General features: G+C 43.4%; 1 protein-coding gene across 1 annotated transcript in view; it reads left to right on the top strand.

The window, feature by feature from the left end:
• Window positions 1-12194, top strand: part of PNPLA2 (patatin like phospholipase domain containing 2) — a 62035-nt gene that overhangs the window by 27792 nt on the left and 22049 nt on the right. The window contains exons 2-3 of the mRNA XM_070765327.1: window positions 9358-9590; window positions 9761-9826. Coding sequence (XP_070621428.1) covers window positions 9358-9590; window positions 9761-9826 — 299 coding nt within the window. The remainder of the gene's footprint in view (window positions 1-9357; window positions 9591-9760; window positions 9827-12194) is intronic.

Here is a 12194-nt window from a genome sequence, read left to right as displayed (position 1 = left end):
CGGGATTGGCGGCCCAGGAGAAACAGGCCTCCACATCCACTGATCCCCCGGAGGAAAATTTACCTTACTTCACAGAGGAACAGGAGGATAACGAGGTAATACCTATGCCTAAATTGTTTAAAGATGCCTTACTTAAACAGTGGGATTTCCCAGCCTCTGGGCTTAATCCCTCAACCAAGGACAGAAAATTGTACAAACTTTCCTCTTCCTATGAAGAGCTCCTATCCTTTCCTAAACCGGATGAACCTGTCAAGATCCTTCACTCGGCGGCTGCTGTGCCAGGCGAAGCAGAGGAAGTCCTCCGCCCAGAGGACAAGCGGATTGAACAAATGCTCAAAAGAGGATTCACCGCAGATTCCTGGGCCATTAAAAGTTCTGCAGCGGCTTCCTTTTTCTCCAGAGCCATGCTTCTGTGGCTTCGCCAACTGCAACAGCATATTCCTCCCGATGACTTGAGAGGTCAACAAGACTTCAACAAGGTCTTTGCAGCTGCCCAGTACGTGGCTGATGCCACTTTACAATCTACTAGATTTTCTGCTAAGTCTATTGCAGCCTCTACAACGGCAAGAAGACTCCTATGGATTCGCCCTTGGCAAGCGGGAGTACGCCAGAAGTGGCAGTTATCCCTGGGACCCTTAAAGCGCGACCTTCTTTTCGGTGATCTTCTGGATCCACTCCTCACGGAAACCACGGACAAGAAGAAAGTTTTGGGTCCAACCACCAAAAAGGCTGCCAAAACGCAGTCCTTTCGTCGCCCAGGGCGTCAGCAAGACCAAGCGGCTTCCTATCAGAGATCTCCAGGTCAGTATTCCCCCCGCTTTCGTCCCCAAGGTAGGAACTCCAGGGGCAGAGGTTTTCGCTTCCAAAGGGGAGCGTCCTCTAACAGGGCTTCAAAGAATCCTAGATGGTAATCTTTCCTCAATTCCCATAGGTGGTCGCCTTGCCCATTTCGCCTCTAATTGGCGTCTCACCTCCAAGGACCCCTGGGTCATTGACACTGTTCAAACAGGTCTTCTTTTAGAATTTATTTCCCCCCCCCCCCGAAACGTTTTATTTCCTGCCCTTCTCCCAGGTCCTCCTCAGATTGTAACCGTATGGAGGAGGCCATTTCTCACTTATTGTCCATCAGGGCCATTCAACCGGTTCCCTCCGGTCAGAAGGGTCTAGGGTTTTATTCCATCCTATTTATGGTTCCAAAATCCTCCGGAGGTTGGAGAGCTATTTTGGATTTAAAGAAGCTGAACCTATTCATCAAATATAGGAAGTTTAAGATGCACTCCTTATCATCTATTTTGGCCGCCATCCACACGGGAGATTTCATGGTCTCTTTAGACCTCACTGAGGCCTACCTCCACATTCCTATAGCCAAATGTCACAGAAAATTTTTACGTTTCTCCTTTCAAGGCAGGCATTTCCAGTACAGGGCGATGCCATTTGGCCTCTCCTCGGCCCCTCGGGTCTTTACAAAGCTCTTGGGGTCCCTGGCGGCCTATATCCGGGCGTCTCCCATCCACATTTTATGTTATCTTGATGATATTTTGATTCATGGGAACTCCCTAGAGAAAGTGAAAACAGACCTTTCTATCACCATGTCAGTCCTTCAGGACCATGGATTTTCCATCAACTTTGATAAAAGTCATCTCCAACCTTCCACATCCATCTTACACCTGGGATCCATTATTAATTCAGTATCCTCCCAGGTTTTTCTCTCTCCTGAGAGAAAATTCAGTATAAGGGAGTTAATTTCTTGCATTTTAGCAAAACCTTCAGTATCCATAGTAACCCTGTCTTCCCTCTTGGGGAAGATGGTGTCATGCATAGGCATCATTCCCTGGGCTCGCCTTCATGCTAGGGAACTTCAGTGGCTCCTATTACCCTTTCAGAGATCGGGGCACAGCAACTCAAATCGTCGCATTGTCATCCCACCAATTGTTCGCAGATCCTTCAAGTGGTGGAAGTCTCCGGCCATGGACAAAGGATCCCCGTTCAGGTGCCCGGATCAATTTGTCATCACCACAGATGCCAGTCTATCGGGATGGGGCGCCCACGCCCAGGGGATGATAGCCCAGGGCACGTGGTCCCCGGAGGAAGCTTCCAAGCCAATCAATTGGCTAGAGCTAAGAGCCGTGTCCCTGGCTCTGAAGCATTTCTCTCCTCGCATTCCCAATCGGCACGTTCTCATTCTCACCGACAACATTGTCACAAAAAGCCATATCTGCAGACAGGGGGGCACGAGATCCAAGGCCCTCATGAGGGAGGCCCTCAAGTTAGGCCTTTGGGCGGAAAAACATCTTCGGTCGCTCCTAGCCGACCACATCTCGGGGAGCCTCAACGTCCAGGCGGATTGGCTATCTCGAGCAACGATAGACCCAGGAGAGTGGACCCTCCATCAAGACCTGTTCCATCAAATCAGCCTCAGATTCGGCCTACCAATTCTGGATCTCTTCGCGACCAATGCGAACGCCCAGCTCCCTCGCTTCTTTTCCAGATTTCCATCCCCGGGAGCAGAAGCAATCAATGCCCTCCGGAGCCCATGGCCTCCAGGCCTACTTTACGCATTCCCTCCAATTCCAATTCTCCCGGACGTGATTCACAAGGTCCTCACCGAGAGGGCCCGAGTAATCTTAATCGCCCCTCATTGGCCCCGCCGGCCCTGGTTCGCGGATCTCCAACAGTTGTCCGTCCAGGACCCTTGGCGACTCCCCGTTTCGGGGGATATGCTGCGGCAGGGGGCCTCATTCCATCCAGACCCGGAGTGGTTCCACCTCACCGCCTGGCTGTTATCAGGAGAGACTTAGAGCTGCGTGGTCACGACCCTGATACAGTGGAAGTCATTTTAAAGGCCAGAAGGGGTTCGACCAATCGAATCTATGACCACACGTGGTCCAAGTTCCACCAGTGGTGTCTACAGGAAGGCCTATCTCCCCTGTGCATTCCCATACACAGAATCATTTCCTTCCTTATGCAAGGTTTCCATAAAGGACTTTCCACCAGCACCCTCCGGCGGCATCTGGCAGCCATTTCATCTGTCCTAGGGGGCCCCCGCAGACAGCCTCTCCGATCCTTCCCAGAAGTTCAGGAATTCCTCAAGGGCATAGCCAACCTCAGACCTTCCAAGGTCCACAGGTATCCATCCTGGGATTTGCCACGGGTTCTCCATTCCCTCACGCAGGCACCATACGAACCCCTAAAATCGGCGTCCCTCAGGTACCTATCCTTTAAAGTGGCATTTCTGGTGGCTATTACCTCTGCCCGACGCATTTCGGAGCTGGCTGCCCTCTCAATCAGGCAGGACCTTTGTCAATTTCATCAGGACAAGGTAGTCTTGCGACTGGACCCCACCTTCTTACCCAAGGTCAGTTCCATGTTTCACAGAACTCAGGATATTGTTCTACCTTCCTTTTGCCTCCAACGAGACCATCCCTTGGCAATTAGATGGCACACCCTGGATCTCATTAGAGCGCTGAGAATCTATATCCAACGCACAGGACCCTTTCGGAGGTCAGAAGCACTTTTTATAGCCTATCACCCCAGAGTCATGGGTGCCAAAGTGTCTTCTACAGTAATAGGCCGTTGGATCAGAGGGACTATATCTAAAGCCTATGAGTCGGCTTCCCTCTCAGTTCCAAGGAACATCACAGCGCATTCCACCAGGAGCGCAGCCACCTCGGCCGCTTGGGTGACTCAAGCCCCGTTGGAGGAGGTCTGCAAAGCAGCCACTTGGGCCTCGCCAAATTCCTTCATCAGGCACTACAAGATTGATTCTTACGCTTCAGCGGACGCTGCCTTCGGCAGAAGGGTACTCCAATCCGTTATCTCTCACGATAGCAATCTAATCCCACCCTAGGGACCATCTATTGGGTATGTCCCATGTGACTGCTGGACCCGCTCCTTCAGTACGGAGAATAGGCGTTGATTGCTTACCTGAACGCCTCTTCTCGTACGGTGAGCGGGTACAGCAGTCACTTCCCGCCCTTGTATGTGTCTTCTTTATCTTCCTATAACCTTTCTTCCTCTAACAATAAGAGTTGAACACTACAGAGCTTCACAGCTGAGCCTAGTCTATGGATTCGCGAATTCTGGGGAAGGGGCGGATCCGGCAAGCTTTTTTAATACTAGGCTCAGTTCCACCGGATTGGACATGAGCAACCCATGTGACTGCTGTACCCGCTCACCGTACGAGAAGAGGCGTTCAGGTAAGCAATCAACGCCTAGTCCCATCGCCCCATCAGCTGTTGCAAATCAGTTTCATTAATCGAATTCATCCTTTTATCGAGAATTGCGAATTGAATGTGGTCCATCATATACCAATTTTGCATTGCCCATTTTGTCACGTCTTTCCACCCCAAGACTATTACCGCCTGAGCACTTTCTATCGCTGCTTGTTTTATTTCTCTGTATTCTCCCATCTCATGACTTTTTACTAATACTGCCATGTATTAGTAAATACTACATATGCTGAACTGTTGAGCAGTTTGTGCTGGAAGACCCCAAGTTATTTCAATATCTTGATTACTATTTGAGGCTTTGTACGCTCCGGTCAATCACTTTCCTCCCCATTCCAAAACCAGAGCGTGTGGAGATCAAAAAAAGAGCATTGCATTTTGGGAGGCAGGCAGTGTTGGCTGCACGCCCCATTTTTATAATCAGGAAGGAAAGTGTTTTCGGGCTGCAGCACCGGCCAGAACCACCCACTGCCTGAAACGCGACGCTCTTTTTTTGCCTCCTCATACCCCATTTTTTGGAATGGGGAGGAAAGTCTTTTTGGGCTGCAGCACCGGCCAGAGCTACCCACCGCTCACCCAACCCCATTCCAAAAACAGAGCATGAAGAGGCAAAAAAAGAGCGTCGCGTTTCAGGTGGTGGATGATTCCAGCCAGTGCTGAGCCCGAAAACACTTTTCTCCTCGATTCCAAAAACGAGGTGTGCAACCGGTGCTGCCTGCTGTTTGAAACACAATGCTCTTTTTTTATTTCTGCATGCTCCGTTTTTGGAATCGGGGGGGGGGGGGGGAAGTGTTTTCAGGCGAAAGTGCCAGGATCCCCTCCCCAATTCCAAAAATAGAGTGTGCAGAGACCAAAACAGAGCATTGCATTTCGGGCGGCAGCTAGCTCTGGTTGCACGCCCCATTTTTGTAATCGAGGAAGAAAGAGTTTTTGGGTGGCAGCACTGGCCAGAACTGCGTGTCACCTGAAATGCGATGAAAACGCTTCCCTCCCCAGGCCAAGTGGCAAGTCACCTTGCCTTATGCCTCCTGCACAGCGCCCACTTCGCCAACTGAGTCCCTACCTTCCACTGGCCGCAGGTGGAAGTGAGGATCCCTGCTGCCTGGAATCGCCCCAAAATGCAATGTGCGGAGGGTGAAAACCTCCAAAAGGTAGGGGCTGGCGGATGGGTGGGGTTACATTTGAAATATAAGATGCACTCAGTTTTTGACCTTCTTTTGGGGAGTAAAAAGGTGTGTCTTATGCTCTGAAAAATACGGTAGTTGTCTTTGTGTATATGATCTGGTTCTCAGTAAATGCATTTATGCATGTATCATAAGCAATATGATTTGATAGACTGAAAATGAAGAAGTCAGTTGACCCTTGGTATCCTTGACACACAGTGGTGCTTAGAAATGTGTGAACCATTTTGAATCTTCAACAACCCTGGTATAAGTATGGCCTATCAATATTATGTGTTCTCCACACATGCTAGATAAAGAGAACCCAATTAAACATATGAGTCAAAAACATTATACGTTCATTTATTGAGGAAAATTATCCAAAATTACCTATTAATGTAGGGCAAAATGTGTGAAGCTCTGGGATTATCAGTTTATTTGAAGCGGGAATTTGAGTGCTTCATAATCAGGTGTGAGTGTGGGATGTCCTTTCATATTTTAAAAATAGAATTCTGACTATACATTGCCAAAGTGTCTCCTTCACCATATGGACAATGTAGAAGCCCATAGAAGCTCAAATAAAGAGATTTCTGAAAAAAGTTTACAAGGTTACAAAATTATTGACAAAGTGTTTGGACTCCACCAGTCCATTATCAGACATACTATGTCAATTCAACACCAGTGTTATCCTCCCTAGAAGAAATTACACCAAGAGCAAGGTGTATAAAGTTTCAAAGAAACCCAGATTATTACCCATGGAACTACGAGACCTCTCTTGCATTGACAAATGTCAGTATTCATAGGATTACCATCAGGAAAACACTGTACAACAATGGTGTGCATGACAGGGTGGCAAAGAAAGTCATTGCTCCCATAAAGAAGATTTACAGTTTGTGAAAAACCACATGGAAGACCCAGAAAGCTGTAAGAAGAAAGTTCTGTGGACTGACACTTCAACAAGATCTTTAGAAAAAAATGACAAAATGGGTGTTTCCTTGTTTTTCTACCATCAGGCCTCTGACCTACTCCAGTTTAAAGGGGAGGCCAAGAATGAAGCAATTGCTCTCTGATTTCTATAAATGTACTTCCAGAGTACTTGATAATAAAAAGCTGTGCTATTAAGTTTTGTTCAACAACTATCCCAATGTAAACATTATTTTCTTTTAAATTAATTTTAATTTCTTTTGCGGAGATTCGTGAAAAAATTGCTGCTGGTTTCCATTTCAGAAAACAAAGAAACAGGTTTTGTTGTTGAAAAAGGATGCTGCAATTTCATTATCGTGTGGGGTTAAGTGGTGGGTCATTTGTGTATACACATGGAAGCTTTCCTTCTCCTAATTTTAAGCTCATTTGAAATTTGCTGGAACCAATGAGAAACAGAGTGAAACAAGCAATAGAAATGATGATCCATATTTAGAATTGGAAATATAGAATTTATATCAGCTAAACCTGAACCTGAAATTTGAAATGCAAGATTTGGGTATTCTGAGAAGTACCTGGGATCATCCTGGGATGAACTGAGGTATTAGTTCTTACCATGAAAACCATATGGTGACTCCTACCCCTTCAAAACACATGACAGTCAATTATTCGGTCTGCATCCAGGAAATCTTCACATATATTGCTGGTGAGACCACATTTGGAATACTGTGTTCAGTTCTGGAGACCTCACCTACAAAAAGATATTGACAAAATTGAACGGGTCCAAAGACGGGCTACAAGAATGGTGGAAGGTCTTAAGCATAAAACGTATTAGGAAAGACTTAATGAACTCAATCTGTATAGTCTGGAGGACAGAAGGAAAAGGGGGGGCATGATCGAAACATTTAAATATGTCAAAGGGTTAAATAAGGTCCAGGAGGGAAGTGTTTTTAATAGGAAAGTGAACACAAGAACAAGGGGACACAATCTGAAGTTAGTTGGGGGAAAGATCAAAAGCAACGTGAGAAAATATTATTTTACTGAAAGAGTAGTAGATCCTTGGAACAAACTTCCAGCAGACGTGGTAGATAAATCCACAGTAACTGAATTTAAACATGCCTGGGATAAACATATATCCATCTTAAGATAAAATACAGAAAATAGTATAAGGGCAGACTAGATGGACCAGGAGGTCTTTTTCTGCCGTCAGACTTCTATGTTTCTACCGGTATGCTTCTATATATAGCTAAACATGTGCAACTTTTCTCCCTTTGGAAGGATAACACTTGTTGGATGCCCTTGTTGATTACACATCACCAGTGTGACTTAGAGGGATGTGGTTCCTATTGCTTGTGGGTGAACAGGGTTTTGCTCATTCAGTCTCCCAGTCCCATTGACTGAAACAGCTGTCTTTAATTTCTCCTTCAAATAAACTGATAATACTAGAGATTCATGTACTTTTGACATATACAAGTATATAACATTGGACCATTTTCTTGACTTAAATTTGTTTAATTGGATTAATTGTTTATCTAGTTTTAGGACTTGTGTGGAGAACAAACCACATTTTAGGTCTCATGTATGCAGAAATATTGAAAATTCAAAACTTCACTGTATGTGGAGTTGCCCAGGTGGTTGTTAGGAGTCAAATCTAACTTGAAAACACAAACCCCCAAATAAAACTGTATAAAGTGACTGCTGCTGACTATTAGGGATGGTATTTGATTGAAAGGCATGTGTCTTTTAATCAGGCGACTGTTGCTGACTACTGTATTAGGAATGGTATTTGAAAGGCATATGTCTTTGGAAAGTTGGCTACCAACTACCAAAGAAAACAAATAGCATAACTTATTATAACACAGTCAGTGGAGCTCTATTTAACCTTGAGTATATTTTTTATGATGAGCAGGAAACACAGTGTAAGGTAAACAACTTTGGTCTTAGGGGAAAAGGTCGACTAGCAATGAGATAATTTTCCCAGCTCAGAGATGGCTGATAAAGAGAACTTTGGGCAGCACAACAACGTTGTCCTGAAAACAGTGCTGTGTTTAATAGTTAACATATTGTCAATGGGTTAGAAGATTTGTTCAGTGGTATCAAATCAGTGATGTACAAGATAAAAAACTTGACAAGTAATATACAGTAATGCCTTGCTACTTCACGGTTCCATTAAATCCATTAAAAATTCATAAAATTCTTCTACTGTACTCTATTAAAGAAACTGGTAGGATATCACATGTAGTTCCATCTGAGAAATATTATAAAATGACTGTTTAATGCAAAGGGTGGGTTTTAAAAGTCCAAATACTTATTAAATACATAAAAAATTTCCCTACTTCACGGAAATTCATTTTTCACGGGTGGTCTTGGAACGCATCCCCTGTGAAAAACGAGGGATCGCTGTATACTTAGGAAAACCATATTCATTGCTGTTTCCGCCAAAACAATTTATTTAATTTATGTTTAATTTATGTCTTGTTCAGCTGACACTTGCTAGATAGTTTCTCTTGTGTATAATGTAGAACCATAAACAATATTCTTATACTTTTGGTGCCAAAAACTATGAGCAAAATGGAATCTAACATGATTCAGGATAGATGTCTATTTTGGATAAAATGTAATGTAAAATGTAGTTACTGTATCTTGTTGCTGATTCACTTCATCCTGGGCCACGTGGCTGCCCTCCTCCCAAAATCTGAAAAAAACATTTTAAAAAGATGGCAGCACCAATGGACTAGCACCGACCGAACTGGTTCTATGATGTCATTGTTACATCACCAGCAGGTCATTACCAGTTCGAGTGAACCTCCTGAACCGGGAGGAACCCACCTCTGCTTTGGTAGTTCCCATCTCTTAGTTCAATCTTAGTTTTAGAGTCATTCTTAAAATGAAGAAAAGTTTTTTAAGTAAGTTACCTTGAAACGGTAGAAAAAAGTGGGATCCAATAATTTTAAAATAAAAATGAGAACAAACTGATCTTCAATTAAAACTTTTATCTATTGTATCTTATCCCTAATCATTAAAAATCTGTATTGTTTTCTTCATACTAGGTGATGCTGGAGCAAATATCATCCATGTCTCCAAAGAGGCCCGGAAGAGGTTTCTTGGCCCTTTACACCCGTCCTTCAACCTGGTGAAAATCATCCGTGCCTGCTTATACAAAACCTTAGCAGACAATGCACATGAAGTGGCCAGCGGACGTCTGGGCATTTCGTTAACCCGGGTTTCGGATGGAGAAAATGTCATATTATCCGAGTACAACTCCAAAGAAGAGCTTGTCCAGGCAAGTTGCAGCTTTCTTGGGTCTTTCAACATTGATGCCATAAGTGACTATCTCCCAGGAAGTTCTACTTTCTTTCTTCATGCTCTGCCTGGATTTATCTTCTGCAAATACTGCAGGCTTCTCTAGTTGGTTCATTTATTTTACATTGTGTCTTCCTATCTCTCCCCCAGGCATGTGTCTGCAGCACTTTCATCCCAGTATATTGTGGCCTGATCCCTCCAAGCCTTCAAGGAGTGGTAAGTAAGCACCAGAATGCTTTAACTATCATCTGCTTGGTATTGTACAAGAGCCTGTTCCTGATTTTCATACCTCATCAAGGGGGAAAAAGGAAATCTGGAGACTGGGGAAGATGACTTGATATGCTTCATAATTGTAGCAAAATATGTGCAGTTGTTATCAAACAATTGATTGATTGATTGATTGATTTTGTTCATTACACAATGAAGGTTATAGTGGATATACTCATAGTAAAATACACAATGAAGGTTGTAGAGGATATACTCGTAGTAAAATGTATGTAAGAAAGAATAGAATGGAAGATATAGGAATAAAATATATTAATGAAAGAATAGAAGAAAAGATATAGGAATAGAAGATTTTTTTCTTGATTGCTGAGATCAAGCACTAGAGATGTGATGTTTGAGAGCGAAAAAAATAAAAAGAGGAAAAAACAGAACTTCCCCACCCCACATCCCACACCCCAAAAAAGGAAAAGGAAGAAAAGAAATAGTATTGCAATAGTGGTGAATACCTGTAACTCGGGTGTAGGATGAGGGTGAACAGGCAAGGGTTCTTCATCGCCGCTATCAGTGGAGGTTGCGTGCGCAGCTCCCGATGACCGGTGGGTGGGTGCCCATGTGAGATTTGGATTCTGTGCATACGGAGGAAGCCAAATCTTTCACAAGAACGCACATATACGTGAGATTTTGCCGATTTTTGGTGGTTTTTTGCTGTGTGAAAGCAAAAAAATGCCGAAAATTGTTGAAATCTCTAGCACGTGAGTGTGCTCACATGAGATTTGGCTTCCTGCGCATGTACAGAATCCAAATCTCACGTGGGCACCCACTAGTCACACGGAGCTGCATGCACAGCTCCATTTTCGCTACCAGTGCAATGGCATCAAGCACACCTGTAGGAACCCAGTACTGAGGGTGAAGGTTCGTTCTCTGACTTGTGGGTTGGTTTCTGAATGTATCATTAACCAGAATAGGTAACATTTTCAGTGGAGCTTAGGGAAATAGTTTTATTTGTAGTATCATGTTTATGTTTCTGGACCATATTTACAGACAATGCATATTTAGCAAAAGTAAATTTAGGTTTAATAGAATGAAGCCACAGTGTGTTGCTTTTCTTTGTTGAGTAAGTATTCAGCAACAGTTTTGGAGGAAACAGCTGTTGCAACAAAGGAAATTATGCAACATTTTATTGAAGTTGAAGAGCCGCCTGGACTAGGATGTCAATGGCCAAAGCTGTAACTTTGATGTCACAAAGAAACCTGGAACCATGACAAAGGGAGCCCTCGCAGTTCATATAATGTACATCAGCATTGCCATGGGTTTGTTTTAAAACTTGGGAAAAACATTTTTTTGGGTGTGCCAAAGCAGAAAATAGGACTTGCTAGGACTTGAAGAGAAACCTGGGCTAATTTTGGGGTGGGGTGGGGATGGGGTTCAAACTTTTAATTAGTTTATCAGAATATATAATACAAAGGAAAATACAAATAATGGGAACTAGGGGACAAGTAAAGGAAAAAAGAGACAGTAGAGTAAAAAAGGGGGGAAAGAAAAAAAGGTGTTGATTTTCAACTTTGTTTACCACAGTAGAAAATAATAACATTACAACCTCAACTTCTTACTTTTATACAGTCATATATTCTAGCCATTTCTATAATCACAAAGATATCCAAACAGCAAACTCAAAATTTCATTTTTCCATCATAAGTACAAAATCTAGAAGCTGTTTCTAATTAAAAACAAAGTTATTTATTTGGAGAATAAGATGCACTCCCCCCCCTAAAAGTGGGTGAAAATTGAGCTGCATCTTATATACTGAATATTGCTGAAGCCCCTCCCACCCTTCGGCCCCCAACCTTTGGCCATTTTCAGCCTCCGTGCTTCGCATGCCGATTCCCACCATTTTCATTTCCAGTCCTTCTGCTTCAAAAGGGAATTGGGATTATGCTTTTTTGCTGCTAGTTGCATAGCCCATACTCTAATATAAACACTGTCCTTAAAGCACAATACCAAGCAAGCTATGGAGATTTCAAGGATGAACAGCTTTATATAATGGATAGTTAATAATGGACAGCTGAAAGTTGAAAACATTTGACTGCCAAAGCCTACATAGCTACGTTAAGAATTTCATGGGAGAAAAGCTGTCTAGTTAAGGCAGAAGCAAAATAGTTCTACCTCTCAGTTACTCTCTTCTAAGTCATACAAACCATGAAATCTTACATTTTATTGGGTTAACTTACTATTCTGCCTTTCTTCCAGGAGCTCAAGAAAATTTAACTAGCAATATTTTATTTCCTCTCCATCAAAGGCCAATGAAATAGGTTAGAGATCATGGCTATTCTGAAATCTCCAAGTTAGCTTTTATGGCAAT

This window comes from Erythrolamprus reginae, chromosome 1, assembly GCF_031021105.1.
Source record: "Erythrolamprus reginae isolate rEryReg1 chromosome 1, rEryReg1.hap1, whole genome shotgun sequence".
Taxonomy (NCBI): domain Eukaryota; kingdom Metazoa; phylum Chordata; class Lepidosauria; order Squamata; family Dipsadidae; genus Erythrolamprus; species Erythrolamprus reginae.
This window is presented reverse-complemented; position numbering and strand designations above follow the sequence as displayed.